We start from the raw sequence: 14,126 nt of genomic DNA on the forward strand, positions 1-14,126 counted from the left end.
TCGCCGGCTTGGCCACGAGGGCACTTCGCGGCCCCTGGGGACCTTCAGGGGTTTTCCTCAGCCTTAAATGTTTTTCCCTGCGCCGGTGCTGCCGCAGCCGATGCGGATGCTCCGGCCCGGGATTCATCGGCTCCACCAGCTAAGCAGCGACCTGCGGCGGCCGCTCCCGCTGCTGGTCTCGGAAAACCTTCGCAGCCTTGAGGGCCCCACCGGCACCGCCTCCCCCCCCCGGCACCGCCTCCCCCCGCCTGGCACCGCCTCCCCCCACCCCGGCACCGCCTCCCTTCCCCCCGGCTCCGCTTCCCCCCCCCCCGGCACCGCCTCCCTTCCCCCCGGCTCCGCTTCCCCCCCCCCGGCACCGCCTCCCCCCTCCCCTCCCGGCATCTCCTCCCCCCCCGGCTCCGCTTCCCCGGCAGCGGCAGAGGAGCTCGGAGCTCGCGCGGGGCCGGGGCGGGGCCGGGGCGGGGCTTGTGCAGGGCAGAGCCGCGCCCAGGTACGCCCCCGAGGGCGGGGCCGGGCAGAACCTCCCACGGTCCCTCCCCGCGCTGCCGAGGAAACCAATCCCCGCCTCCGGCGTGCTGCCTGCCACCAATGGCGGGCGTCCTCCCTCTCGCTGCCCCGCCCCCTTGCCGTAAAGCGCCTGCAGCCAGGTTGCGGCCGAGCGGAGCCGGTGAGACTCTGACCTTCCCCTGTTGTCCCGAGCCCGGCCGGGGAGGGGGTGCGGGGCCGGAGAAGGCATCACCGAGCGCACAGGCAGGTCCCCGCGTAGGTGAAGCAAGAGGAGACGACGGCCCCAGGCCCCGTCCTGAGCCGCGCCGAGGTTGCCGGTGGCCGGGAGTGGCGCCCGGGGAGGCCGCGCGGGGCTCCGGCTGCTGGCTCCGGCTGCTGGCTCAGGTCGTCCCTGCAGCGCTGTGCGTGCGAGCGCTGAGGCCCCTGCGCACCGGCCTGGGCGCTAAAGGCTCGGAAAAGGGTTTGTTAAAGGGAAGAGGGCGGAAGGGCGAGGCTGCCGGCGTTGCTGGCTGCGTGCCGCTGCCTGTCGGTGCGCACGGGGCTGCGCAAGGACTGGGGGGGGTGTTCCTTCATGCAGTTGCAAAACACAAACAGTAATCGCTGCGTTTCCTTGGCAGGGCACAGCTGGCAGGCTCTAGCCAGAGAAGGGGCTGCGTGCCCCTAGACATCAGCCAAGGACAGAGACAAAAAGAAGCCAAGCTCAGCACAGATAAAGCAGCATGAGAGCAGCTGAAAGGCTCCGGAGGGTTCTGGTGCTGTGTTGGAGATGAGGCGAGATGGGGGGCGGGAGAATGAACGCAGCCAGAAGCAGGAGAGGCAGAGAGTAGAAGCAGAAGAGAGCAGGAGTTGGAGCAGGCAGGCTGAGAGAGGTCCAAGCCCGGCGAGCAGCCGTGCAGGGTGAGGCAGCGAGTTCCTGACCCACCCCCCCAAGGCTCATGGCTACCTTATTCCTCAGGTCAGCACAAACAAGAGGAGAACACAGAGCTCCCAGAATGGCAAATTCTCTGAGAGCTGAAGTGCTGAATCTGTACAAAAATGTAAGTGTGCTGCAGGCTCCCTGATGCAGCCAGCCCCCGGCCCCCCCCCGGGTCCTGCACCCCCAGCGCCCCCGTTCACAATCTCTGTTCTCTTTCCTTCAAGCTGCTGTACCTTGGCAGGGAGTACCCCAAAGGAGCTGACTACTTCAGGAGCCGCTTGAAAGCAGCCTTCCTTAAAAACAAAGACGAGAGAGACCCCGAGAAAATCAAGCAGCTGATCGCCCGAGGAGAGTTTGTGATCAAGGAGCTGGAGGCTTTGTACTTCCTGAGGAAATACCGAGCGCTGAAGCAGCGCTACTACAGCGACGACGGCCGCTGACCGACAGCCGCTGACCGACGGCCGCTGACCGACGGACGGACGAGCCGCCCCTAGCCGCCGCCAGGCGCCGCCGGCGAGCCCCGGAACACAGCCAGGGAGCACCAATAAAAGCAGCTCCAAACTCTCGGCAGCCCAGTGGCAGTGCTTCCAAAGCAGGACCTTGCTTCCCCCCGAGGAGCTGCCTGAAGGCCCTGGGGGCTGTACCGCACAGGCAAGAGGCTTTTCTCGGCCTCCTGGGGGTGCCTCCCGCTGTGCAGGAGGCAGAGTCAGGGTGGCCTCCTGTGTGGGACAAGGAGTGAGGGAAGGGCTGGATTTGAGCAGCAGTGGCTCGAGCACTTCAGCCTCTGGAGAGACTTCCTGCTGGTTTCTGGTGTTGGGTACCTGCAGAGGCAGGGACACAGAACTTGAGCTCTTCCCTGCAAGAGAATCAGAACCATGGAGTGGTTGGAAAAGACCTCTAAGATCACACAGCCCAACCACTCAGGGCTGGGGCTAAGCCATGGCCCCCAGCACCACAGCTCTGCCTCTCTGAAGCACTCCAGGCACCTCCCTGGGCAGCCTGGGCCAGGCTCTGAGAACCCTCTCAGGGAAGAAGCTTCTCTTAATCTCCAACCTGAGCCTCCCCCCGTGCAACTTGAGGCCATTTCCTCCTGTCCCTTGTTCCTGGGGAGCAGAGCCTGAGCCCCACCTGGCTGCAGCCTCCTCTCAGGGAGCTGCAGAGAGCAAGGAGGTCTCCCTCACCCTCCTCTGCTCCAGGCTGAACACCCCCAGCTCCCTCAGCTGCTCCTCCCCAGCCCTGCTCTCCAGACCCTTCCCCAGCTCTGTTGCCCTTCTCTGGCCCTGCTCCAGCCCTCAGTGTCCTCCTGGGAGTGAGGGCCCAGGGCTCAAGGTGTGGCTTCACTGGTGCTGAGCCCAGGGGCACCTTCCCTGCTCTGCTCCTGGTCACCCCACTGCTGATCCAGGCCGGGGTGCTGGTGGCTGCTGGGGTGCTGGTGGCTGCCCAGCAGCTGCAGCTCCCAGGGGCTGCCCTGAGGTGGGTGTGGGGCAGAAGGCAGCTGGGGCAGCAGGTCACCATAACTGTCTTTATTACATTACAATAAATAGGAGCAGTACAGTTTGACAAGAAAAGGACAAACTCCAGCTCACCTCACAGCACCTACTCCTAGAAACATTAAAAACTGCAACACAAACAGAGGTCCTTTTTTGGCTTGGGTTTTTTGTCTTTTTTATGAACTGAATGTCTGAGTGTCACCAACACTGCTGGCTCCCAGCCAGCCCAGGGGCAGCCCTGGGGCCCCCTGCAGCTGGGCCCCAGCAGAGGAAGCACAGTGTACAAAATGTGCACAGCTGAGACCATACAAAAATAGTTAAAATACATTCCAGGTAGAGAGGGGGCAGGAGGAAGTCATCCAGGGAGAGGCTGGCACCGAGGAGGGAAAAAGCAGAAGGGTTCCCACCAGGGAGAGCAAAGACAGTGGAGTGAAGAGGGGAGAAAGGCTTTTCCCAGCTGAGGAGCTTCATGTAAACTGGAGAGGACTGACTGGGACAGAGCCTGATGGCCCTGGGGGGCAGCCAGGGGGGCAGAGGAGCAGGGGCTGTGGCCCAGGGTTGCCCCCCAAAAATCTGGGGGGTTAAGTTAGCAAGAAGTTCAGGGCCACCTCTGGGCACACTGCTGGGCAAGGTGCCCACCTGCCTTACAGCTCTGGGAGGTGCTGGCACAGGGGGTGGCTGAGGGGGGTCTCTGCAAGCATTTCCAACAAGGAGAGACAGGAAAACCCTCCCTGGAGGTGCTCAAGGCCAGGCTGGATGAGACCTGGAGCAGCCTGGGCCGGTGAAAGATGTCTCTGGTCACGGCAGGGGGTTGGAGCAGAAGATCTGAGGCCCCTCCCAACCCAGTCCCCTCTGTGGGATGGACTTGTGCAGGCTGCAGCCCACCCTGCCCCCTGCAGCAGGTAAGGATCTCTGTTCCTCTGCCAGAGGCAGAGCTCCTGCAGGTGGATTCTGAGCTGCCTCAGATGGGTGGCTGCAGCCAGAGCAGCTGCTTTAGAGCTGGACACCCACAGGGGAGGACCAGAGGCCCTGCAGCTACTTCCCCAAGCAGGCTGGAGCTAGCCCCAGCCATTTTAGACCTTCTCCTACCAGCTGGTAGTGAAAGAAGGCAGAAGGTCTAACCCCCTGATGGCTAACTACAGACTGGAAGAGGTTCAGACCCTCTGCTGCCACTCTTCAGCCAATCATCAGAGCTTCAGATGTTCTCCTACCAGGTTGGAGAGCTCTAAACCTTCTCCTACTAGTGTGGGGTGCAGTGAACACCAGAACTTTAGAAGAGGCCCAGTTCCACAGGCAGTGACTCAGCCACCCCCAACCTTCACCCTGGGATCACAGCCACCCCTGCCAGGTGCTCCAGCGAGACTCAGGAGTGCCCAAAGCCTGCAAGTCACCAGCCTGGCTCCAACAGGGTTTAACCCTGCAGGCTGTGAAACCTTCTGTGGCCCCAGGAATCTGCTCCTCACAATGAAATGTGAGGCTCTCCTCCTGCTGCCTTGCCAGAGCAACTCCTGCCTTGTCCTGCACACCCAAGCTGGAAACAGGGTCTGGGGGCTGCAGGAGGGGGAGCAGTGGGGGAGGGATTCTTTGTCTCAGCCCCACTGGGACTGGAGAACAGGCAGCAGCCCCCCTGCCACCTTTGCAGCTCCCCCCCAGAGACTCACTGTAGATCCACAGAAGCCTTTGCTCATGCAGCTGCACCTCTGACACCCCAGCAAAGCCCCAGGTGCCCTGTCCTTCAGGAACCTCCCAGGGTCCTGACCTGTCCTGCTCCAGTGCCTCCTGGGGGCTGGGGGACATGAGAGACTGATCCAGTTTCACTCTGCAGCTGAGTCAGGGCTAGGAAGTGAACCTTTAGGAGCTGTGAAGGGAACCTGCAGGCACCCAGGCCCTAAGGAACCAACCAGGCAGGCAGTGAGCCACAGGAGCTGGCAGCACTGCAGGCCCTGGCTCCTCCTTCACTGCAGGCTCAGCCTGGGGCAGGACCCAAGCCATGGAAACTTCTCCCCAGCCTGTGCATGGGTTCCAGGTACAGGGGGAGAGCTCAGTGACAGAGGCAGCATGGAAGTGCTGGCCTGGCCTCAGGGCCAGGGACACTGCAATGCCACTCACCAACCACCTCAGCTGTGCAGCCAGAGCAGCACTGCACAGGCATCACCCCCAGCACTGACTGGAAGCCTCCCTCTCTGCTGCCCACCCCTGCAGGCCCCACAGCAGCAGTGGACTCCCAAAGCACCTGCAGGAAGCAGCCAAGCTCTCCTCACTCTGCTCTCAGACCCCTCTCCTCCTCTGCACAGGGCAGGGCTGTGGAAGGAGTCCCTGGGGGGAAGCAGCCTGGCAGTGGTTTGGCTTTGCTGTGTCATTCAGGAGTCCCTCTGACCCAATTCTGCTCACCTCCTGATCCACCTGTGAGCTAGCTGAGACTTAATTAGCAACTGGAATCAGCTTCCCTTAAGGCTGCTCCTGGAGACAGGGAGGGAGAAGTCCTGCAGCTGCTGAAGGAAGCTGCTGGGGGGTTTGGGGGTGAGGGGAGCTAGGGAGGTACCTTGGCTCTGCAGCCTCAGCAGGTCAGGGAAGTCTTCAGGCAGTGCATGGAGAGGAGCAGCTCAACCCCCCCAGGGCTGGGGCTGCTCCCTCTGCAGACTGCTGGGGGGGGGGGTAGATTTTTATTGGTTTTTTTTCCTTTTTACTAGAAAAAATAGAGCCTTTGGGGAGCAGGCAGGAGAGGCTGCAGCAGCACTGCCCGGGGGAGAAGCTCTCTTTACATTCATTCAAGTGGATCTGAAATGCTACAAGACTAGGAGCAAAAAAAGCTACAGGAAGACTCTCAGGGCTTCTGGTCTCTATTGCAGGCAGCCCAGGGCCAGGGGGGGCTGGGGGGGCAGAGGCTCCTTCTGCCCAGCCAGAGGTCACCCCCAGGACGAGCCCAGAGCCCGGGGAGCACCGGCCCAGGGCTTGCTGCTGCACACAGAGCAGGCTCACAGCCAGCCAGGAAACCACCAGGGAGTTAGAAACTGCATGCACCAAAGAGCCCCAGGAGAGGCCCCAGGCCCGGGGCGCCCCCCACAGGCAGCGCAGGTGAGGGCCAAGGGGGCAGGGAACACTGGCACTTGAGGGGGGAGCAGGGCCCCCCGGGGCACGAGCACTGGGGGCAAGCAGGGAGCAGCAGGAGGCAGAGAGGAGAGAAGGCTAAACCAGGTGCTAATAATTTAGTGTAATGTACAAAAGGGCCCCGGGAGCAGGGCAGTATTTACATCACTGCACACTTGGCCTTCGGCTTCTTCTTCTTCTTCTTCCCATCCTTGCTCAGCTTCTCCTTGTGCTTCCGGATCTCCCGCACCAGCGTGTAGAAGGCGTCGTCCACCCCCTGCGGGACAGACAGAGGGACGCTGCACCCTGCTGCAGGGACAGACGGACACTGCACCCAGGGCTGCCCTGCTGCAGGGACAGACGGACACTGCACCCGCTGCAGGGACAGACGGACACTGCACCCAGGGCTGCCCTGCTGCAGGGACAGACGGACACTGCACCCAGGGCTGCCCTGCTGCAGGGACAGACGGACACTGCACCCGCTGCAGGGACAGACGGACACTGCACCCGCTGCAGGGACAGACGGACACTGCACCCGCTGCAGGGACAGACGGACACTGCACCAGCGTGTAGAAGGTGTCGTCCACCCCCTGCGGGACAGACGGACGCTGCACCCACTGCAGCCAGGGCTGCCCTGCTGCCAGGACAGACAGACGCTGCACCCACTGCAGCCAGGGCTGCCCTGCTGCCAGGACAGACAGACGCTGCACCCACTGCAGCCAGGGCTGCCCTGCTGCAGGGACAGACAGACACTACAGGGACAGACAGACACTGCACCCCGCTGCGGGGACAGACGGACGCTGCAGGGACAGACAGAGGGACACTGCACCCACGGCTGCCCTGCTGCAGGGACAGACAGACGCTGCACCCTGCTGCGGGGACAGACAGACGCTGCACCAGCGTGTGCCAGCTGGGGCCCCCGGGAGCCCCTGGGGCGCTGAGGGGCAGGCAGCCCCCGGGGCACTGAGGGGCGGGGGGCCGTGGGCTCAGGGTCAGGGGGCTGTGGGCTCGGGGGCAGGCACCCCCAGGGGCTCAGCAGCAGGCTGCCGTGGGCTTGGGGGCAGGCAGCCCCCGGGGCACTGAGGGGCAGGCAGCCCCCGGGGCACTGAGGGGCGGGGGGCCGTGGGCTCAGGGGCAGGCAGCCCCCAGGGGCTCAGCGGCAGGCGGCCGGGGCACTCAGGGGCGGGCAGGCAGCCCCCGGGGGCACTCAGGGGCGGGCAGGCAGCCCCCGGGGGCACTGAGGGGCGGGCAGGCAGCCCCCGGGGGCACTCAGGGGCAGGGGGCCGTGGGCTCGGCGGCGGCGCCGCGGGGCTGTACCTGCCGTGTCTTTGCTGAGGTCTCGATGAAGGGGATGCCGTAGCTCCTGGCTAAGTCCTGAGCCTGTTTTGTGTCTACTGTTCTGGAAGGCAAGTCACATTTGTTGCCTACGAGCACCATGGGCACGTCCTCAGAGTCCTTCACCCTCTTGATCTGCTCCCTGCAAAGAGACAGGCTGGGTGTCAGAGCCCGAGCAGCAGCCCTGCAGCCAGGCAGCCCAAGTGCATGGCTCCCCCTGTCCAGAGGCTGCACAGCCCCCAGCAGCAGCCCCCCCCCAGCTGCAGCTCTGCTCAGCACTCCAGTGCTCAGCTCCCTTGCTAAGCACCATGGCTGCTGCCCAGGCTTGGGCTGGGGGGGTTGAGGACCACTGGCCTGGCTCTCTACAAGGAGTGTCCAGAACTGGTTTGGTCAGGCACTGGCACAGGCTGCCCAGGGAGGGGGGGGGAGTGCCCACCCCTGGAGCTCCAGGAGGGGGAGGCCAGGGCCCAGGGGGGCTGGCTGGACTGGGTGGTCTTGGGGGGCTTTTCCAGCCCCCACAACTCTGTGGCTCTACAGCCCTGGCACTGCACACACCTGTAATGGTGAATGTCTTCAAAGGACTTGGTGTTGTTGATGGCAAAGACACAGAGGAAGCCTTCTCCTGTCCTCATGTACTGGTCCCTCATGGCACTGTACTCCTCCTGGCCTGCTGTGTCCAGGATGTCCAGCAGGCAGGTCTCCCCATCGATGACCACCTGCTTCCTGTAGGAGTCCTGGGGACAGAGAGCACACAGGGAGCACCCAGGGCCAGCAGCCAGCCAGGGTGGTCCCCACCAGCTGCACTGCAGAGCTGGGCAAGGGGCAGGGAGAGGGGGGCCCGGGGGGGCCAGGCTGCAGAGCCAGGCTGTGGCTGTCAGTGAGGACAGCACAGCTGCACAGAGAGGAGCAAGGCAGTGCCCTGCACAGGGCAGGAGCATCTCCCCCTGTCTCTGCTCACAGGAGACAGACCCCACAGCACCTCCTCTCTCTCTGCCAACAGAACAGGAACCAAACCTCCTCAGCTTTGCCAGCTGTGACTGGCAGCTCACTCAGATTCACCTCTGGGGGCTGCTGCTGGCTTTGCTGCTGTTGGCTGGTTGTGGCAGTGAGCTCTGGCTGCCACTCTCAGGCTGTGCTCAAGGGCACTGTGCCACACACACCACACCGAGGGCACAGGAGCAAGGCAGCTGCCCAGCCCTGGGGCACTGAGGAGGACCTGGAGCCCAGCAGGCTGCGTGCTGGGCAGAGGCAGGCTGGGCTGGGTGCCTCAGCAGCAGCTTCCAAGGATGGCTGCTAGGAAGGGACCAAAAGTGATCTCCTTGGAGCTCAAGGATCTGCCAAGAGGGGAGACTGAGAGTGGAGAGGAGGAAGAAATTCTGCAGTGAGGCTGAGGAGGCTCTGGCCCAGGCTGCCCAGGGAGGCTGTGGCTGCCCCTGCCTGGGGGTGCTCCAGGCCAGGCTGGCTGAGGCCCTGAGCAGCCTGGGCTGGGGGCAGGCTGGAAGTGGGCTCAGAACTGGCCATCTGTAAGGTCCCATCCTGGGGGGCCCAGGAGAGCCCTGCTGTGGCTCAGACACTGCAGCAAACCATTTTGGTGCTGCCAAGGCAAAGCTCTCAGGTCACTGCCTCACATCTGTGCCACACAGCCAGGAGTGGCCACAGCTGCTGCTGGGCTCCTGGGAGCACAGAGCTGTAGTGGGAACATCACCAGCATGGCATCAGCACTGCCAGGAGCACCTGAGTGGCTGGAATGAGCCCACAGCAGTGAGCTCCAGGCCAGGGGGCAGTGCCAGGGGGCAGTGCCAGGGCCCCCCTGGGTGAGCAGCACTCACAGCAAGAGGCACACGCAAAGCCCTGGCACTGCCTGAGCTGCAGGGGGGGCACAGCCCTGCTGCCCCAGGGGACTCCAGGGCAGTGGGAAGGGGACCTGAGAGCCCTTCCCTGCTTTCCACTCCTCTGAAGGCACCACACAGCCACTGCCCTGCACTTGTTGCCCTCCCAGAGGCTCTTTGCTGGTGCACAGCAGCAGCTCAGACTGAGCAGGCTCTAACCTCCCCTTTACCTCCAGCCTGGCTGGCACTCAGCAGCAGCAGGCCAGCCAGTACTGACCTCCCAGAGCAAGGTTTAGCTGCAGGGTGATTTCAGGGGCAGGCTCTGCTTATCTGGGAGGGATTTCTTTCCCAGAAGTGCCAGCTCAGGGTTCAGGTGAGGAGGAGGTGACACCAGGAACACCACACCATGTGGAGCTGCAAGGTGCTTCCAAGCAGAGCAGGGCTCAGCCTGACTGCTGCAGGGGAAGGCACCAAAGCCCAGGGAGAGCCTCCTGGGTGCAGCTGACTGCAGCTGCCCAGCAGCTGCTCCCTGTCACAGAGTGCCTCAGGCTGGAAGGGAGCTCAGAGCTCAGCTCCTCCAACCTCCCTCCATGCCCAGGGACACCTCTCAGCTACACTCAGCTGCTCAGGGCCTCATCCAGCCTGGCCCTCAACACCCCCAGGCAGGAGGCAGCCACAGCCTCCCTGGGCAGCCTGGGCCAGAGGCTCAGCAGCCTCCTGCTGAACAACTTCTGCCTCAGCTCCACTCTGACCCTGCTCTGCCTCAGCTCCAAACCCTTCCCCCTGGGCCTGGCTCCAGACCCCCTCAGCCAAAGTCTCTCTGCAGCCTTCCTGCAGGATCCCTTCAGGTGCTGGCAGCAGCTCTGAGGTGCCCCTGGAGCCTTCTCCTCTGCAGGCTGCACAGCCCCAGCTCCCTCAGCCTGTGCTCAGGGCAGAGCTGCTCCAGCCCTGGGAGCATCTCTGTGGCCTCCTCTGGGCTCTCCCCAGCAGCTCTGTGTCCTTCTCCTGCTGGTACCCCAGAGCTGGACACCACCCTGGGGTGGGGGCTGCCTGAGTTTCCTCTCCCAGTGGCAAAGGTTTGGTGCTTGGCAGGGAGTGAAGAAACCCCAATAAAAAAGCCCAAGCAGCCCCCTGGGCTGGGCAGCCTCAGCCTCCTCTCCTGCTGCTGCAGGGAAGCACAGCCCTGGCTCCAGCAGCCCCTCACCTGCATGGGCTTCTGCCCAGGCCAGGACACCTAAGCCCAGCTCCAGGCCCAGCCCAGCTCCTGTCAGAGCTGATTTCTCCTCCCTGCAAGGTGGCTGCAGCCTGTGAGCACACAGAGGGTGATGCCCCCCACAAAGGGGCAGCCTCCCTCCTCATGGTCTCAGCACCTCCAAGGCACAGAGGGAGGAGGGGGAGGAGGGGCAGAGGGTCAGCACTGCTCCATGGAACAAGGGGCAGCTGCTGTGCCCCCAAAGTGTACCACAACACTGTTCACACAGCCCTGGCTCTGCCAGCTTGAGCACAGAACTCCTCCCCAGTGCTTGCTGTACCACCCAGACACAGCCCCAGGCTCAGGGGCCCTGAATGAGTGTGACAGAGCCCAGCAGCCTCCAAAGCCCCCCTGGCAGGCAGAAGGCAGCCCCCACCTGGCTGTCTCCCCTCAAGGAGCTGTGCCCTGGCTGTGCAGGGTGCTGGGGGCTGCTGGCTGAGCAGCTGAGCAGCTGCTTTCCCAGAGCAAGCCAAGCACTGCTCTCCAGAAGCCTGCTCACACAGCCTGCTCCAGGCAGAGAATCACAGAAGGGTTTGGCTTGGAAGGGACCTGGGAGATCATCACCATGCATGAGGTGATGTGGGCAGGCAAGAGAGAGAGGAGGCACAGACAAAGTGACAGTGACAGGAGCAATAAATGGCAAACAGCACTCGTGGTGCAGCAGGCAAAGGTCAGAGCAGCTTCACCCCAGGAGCAAAGCCAAGGTGAAGCCAGCACACCTCTCCTGGGGCACAGGAACTCAGCCTGCCCCTAGAGCATGCCAGCTCCCTGCCATCCCAGGCACTGGCTCCTCTTGCTGATGCCCACCTGACCATGAGCCCACTGAAGGGCTAGGTCTGACCCCAGGTGATGCCTTCCAGGCAGCTGGGAAGTGCCTCCCTGTGCCACGGGAGCCCCAGGCTGCAGGGCTTCAGTGCTGCCACCAGCAAGCCCTGGGCAAAGCCTGGTGCCACCTCTCCTTGGTACAGCCTGAGGTGACCCAGCCCAGGGGCCCACAGCAGGGCTCAGGCACCAGCAGGCTGCCTCTGCCACTCCCAAGGCAGAGCTCCTCTGCTCAGCAAACCCCTGAACACACATCACAAGGTTTAAGGCTCAGAGCCTCAGGCTGGGAGCAGTGGTGACCTCCATCTGCAAGACTCCACTGCAGCAGCCACAGCATTTGTGCTGCCTTGAAACCAGAGCCAGGCTCCACAGCCTTGCTTCCCTCAGCAGGACACCCCAGGACGCTTCTCCCCAGCTGACACAGGGCCCAAAGAGGCACTGAGAAAGTCTCAGAACTGCAACTTTTCCTTCTTGCTAGCAAAAAGCCACCTTTAAGAGGTGGCCTGCAAGGCCTTGAAGGGTCTGGCCCAGCAAATCCTTGCTCTCCAAGACCCTGAAGACACCCTGGCCAACAAAGCAGGGCAGCGACCATGAAGATGACCCAGCTCAACCCCCTGCAGAGCAGGACACCCAGAGCCAGGCAGGAATCACACAGCTGTCACCCAGCAGGAAGCCTGGGCACAGGAAGCCTGGGCAGAGGAAGCCTGGGCAGAGGAGGCACTGTGCAGCCCTGGGGCACTCACTGGCAGCAGCTCCCTCAGCGAGGAGCTGCGCTGCTCAGCCACCCGCAGCACTCAGCTCGGGCTTCCCCACCGCCCCCTGCAGCACCTGCCCGCAGGCAAACCACAGCAGCCCTCCCGGGAGGCGGAGGGCGGTTGCTTACCTCGATGGTGGGGTCATACTCATCCACAAAGTGGTTCTGGATGAGCTGTATCGTCAGGGCGCTCTTGCCTACGCCTCCAGCTCCAACCACCACCAGTTTGTACTCTGTCATTTTTCAGCAGGCCTGAGGACAAAGAAGCCAACGTTAGGCGGAAAGCCCCGGCCCGGGAGGCCGCCGTTCCCGGCGGGATCGCCTCCCCCCCCGGCGCCTAGCAGCAGCTGCCCCGCCGGCGCCGCAGGGCAGAGCTGCTCCTGCAGCATCCTCAGGTGGGCGCCGCGCCGGGAGGCTCCCGGCAGAGCCCCGCGGCCGTGCCCGGCCCGACCCAGGCCGGCACACGCTCGGTCCTCCGCCGCCCGCCCCCGGCTGCTCCCGAGGCCGGGAGCCCCGCAGCGCCGGCCCCCGCCAGCGGCTCCGACCGCACAGCCTCGGAGCCAGCCTCACCTGCCGGCCCCGCCGCCGCTGCGGGAGCCCTCGCCCGGAGCCTCCCCCGGGCCCCGCTCTGCCCCCGGCTCGGCTCGGCACAGCTCGGCTCGGCACAGCTCGGCTCAGCCAAACTTTCGGCCGCGGCGCTGCGGCCCCGGGGCTGAGCGGTGCTGGGGGGGGGGGGAAGGGGGCGCAGGGCAGGCGCGGGCGGGGCGCGCCCCGGCGCGCGGAGGGCGTTGGCCACCTGTCCCACCCGCCCCCCGCCCGCGCCGCGGGGAGAGCGCGAGCGGCGCCCGGCAGCCCGCGCGCGGCCCGGCCAGCAGCGGCGTGCCGCGGGGGGCAAGGGGGAAGGGGCCGCGGGGGGCAAGGGGGAAGGGGCTGCCCGATGGGGAAGGGGCTGCCCGATTCCGCCCAGCCGCGCCGAGCCTGAGCCCAGCCCAGCCCAGCCCAGCCCAGCCGCGCCGCTCCTCCCGGCCCCGCCGCCGAGCGAAAAGGGAAGGAAAGAGGGAGGGAAGAACAGCGAGCGCAGCGGGGCGGCTCCTGCGCCCCGGCGGGGTGAGGGGGGATGAGGGAGCAGCGAGTACCTGCCCCGGCGCTGCAGCGGGCCGCGGGAGCACGCCGGTGCCTCCCTTGCCCGCCCCGCCTCGGCGGCCGCTCCGCGTCCCTGCCCGTCCCGGTCTGAAATGGCGGGGCCGGGGAGGGCGGGGCCGGCGCTGCCGAGCCAGCCGAGCGCCGAGCGCATCGAGCGGGGGCCGGGCGGGACGGGACGGGCGATGCGCTCGGCGCTCCCCGCTGCGGCAGCCGCCCGCGGGCACCGGGCAGCGGGCACCGGGCAGCCCCCGGCGGGCAGCGGGCGGCCCGGGGGCGGCTTTTGTGCCGCAGCCCGGTGGAAAGCCTGCCCGGGGAGCGTGCGCTCGGCCGTTGCTCGCCATTTAGCCTCATCGCCGACGGGGACCGAGGGCGGGAGGCGGAGGGAGAGAGAGGCTGAGCGGCCGCCGGGCACCCCGGGTGGGGGCGGGGGCGGTGGCGACCGGGCCTGCAGCGGGGCCCGGCCGCACAGCAGCGGCGGTGTAGCCCTTACCGGTGGCGGCAGCGCCGCGGTGCTGCCCGCTGCAGCCGGCCGCTCGCAGCCCGGGACACGGCGGCTGTGCCGCACCGCCGCTGCCGGACGGGAAGAGGCTTAGCGATTGCATAACGAAACCGCTCCGGGGTCAGCTGCCCCGACCGAGCTGCCTCGGGAGCCGGCAGCAGCACCGAGCGCCTGCCTGTGCAGCCCGCAGCAGGGAGCGGCCAGGCTCTGCCCGGTGGTGCCCAGGGGCAGTGGACACGGACTGGAACCCAGGAGGCTCCCAGAGAACATGAGGGAGGCAGAGTCCTGCAGCAGGCTGCCCAGGGAGGCTGTGGAGCCTTCTCTGGAGCATTCCAAACCCACCTGGCTGTGTCCCTGTGGGACTGACCCTGCTCTGGCAGGGGGCTTGGGCTGGATGGTCTCCAGAGGTGCCTTCCACCCCCTGCCATGCTGTGAAAGGCTGTCAGCTGGTGACGAGGTCAATGTCCTCTGTTACAGCCCAAGCAGTTA

At 65.2% G+C, this 14,126-nt stretch overlaps 2 protein-coding genes across 6 annotated transcripts; one reads left to right on the plus strand and one right to left on the minus strand.

Annotated features, from left to right (window-relative positions):
• The first annotated feature begins 605 nt into the window (after window positions 1-605).
• Window positions 606-1,990, plus strand: ETFRF1 (electron transfer flavoprotein regulatory factor 1). 4 transcript variants are annotated; one of them, XM_068142864.1, is made up of 3 exons: window positions 606-670; window positions 1,466-1,547; window positions 1,651-1,990. In XM_068142864.1, the coding sequence occupies exons 2-3, from the start codon at window positions 1,503-1,505 to the stop codon at window positions 1,864-1,866; spliced, it is 261 nt and encodes an 86-aa protein (XP_067998965.1). In that variant the 5' UTR covers window positions 606-670; window positions 1,466-1,502; the 3' UTR covers window positions 1,867-1,990. The 4 variants fall into 4 exon arrangements, with proteins under 4 accessions (XP_067998965.1, XP_067998963.1, XP_067998964.1 ...); XM_068142862.1 differs by having other exon boundaries at window positions 649-753; XM_068142863.1 differs by having other exon boundaries at window positions 652-765.
• A 944-nt stretch (window positions 1,991-2,934) lies between these two features.
• Window positions 2,935-13,643, minus strand: KRAS (KRAS proto-oncogene, GTPase). 2 transcript variants are annotated; one of them, XM_068142861.1, is made up of 5 exons: window positions 13,629-13,643; window positions 12,125-12,247; window positions 7,894-8,072; window positions 7,321-7,480; window positions 2,935-6,280 (listed from the first exon to the last, which is right to left on the minus strand). In XM_068142861.1, exons 2-5 carry the CDS (start codon window positions 12,233-12,235, stop codon window positions 6,164-6,166), a joined length of 567 nt encoding a protein of 188 aa, XP_067998962.1. In that variant the 5' UTR covers window positions 12,236-12,247; window positions 13,629-13,643; the 3' UTR covers window positions 2,935-6,163. The 2 variants fall into 2 exon arrangements, with proteins under 2 accessions (XP_067998962.1, XP_067998961.1); XM_068142860.1 differs by lacking the exon at window positions 13,629-13,643 and adding an exon at window positions 13,132-13,236.
• Window positions 13,644-14,126: the final 483 nt, after the last annotated feature.

Source organism: Melanerpes formicivorus, unplaced genomic scaffold (genome assembly GCF_026170545.1).
Source record: "Melanerpes formicivorus ecotype bairdi unplaced genomic scaffold, bMelFor1.0.p_v2 SCAF_8, whole genome shotgun sequence".
Classification (NCBI taxonomy): Eukaryota; Metazoa; Chordata; class Aves; order Piciformes; family Picidae; genus Melanerpes; species Melanerpes formicivorus.

Excerpts from the sequence above, each read along its gene's own strand:
- KRAS (XM_068142861.1), bottom strand. The coding sequence starts at position 12,235 with ATGACAGAGTACAAACTGGTGGTGGTTGGAGCTGGAGGCGTAGGCAAG. Across the intron at positions 8,073-12,124 it reads AGTATGACCCCACCATCGAG|GACTCCTACAGGAAGCAGGT; the intron begins GTAAGCAACCGC and ends CTCTGTCCCCAG. Across the intron at positions 7,481-7,893 it reads GAAGACATTCACCATTACAG|GGAGCAGATCAAGAGGGTGA; the intron begins GTGTGTGCAGTG and ends GTCTCTTTGCAG.
- ETFRF1 (XM_068142864.1), top strand. The coding sequence starts at position 1,503 with ATGGCAAATTCTCTGAGAGCTGAAGTGCTGAATCTGTACAAAAAT. Across the intron at positions 1,548-1,650 it reads TGCTGAATCTGTACAAAAAT|CTGCTGTACCTTGGCAGGGA; the intron begins GTAAGTGTGCTG and ends CTTTCCTTCAAG.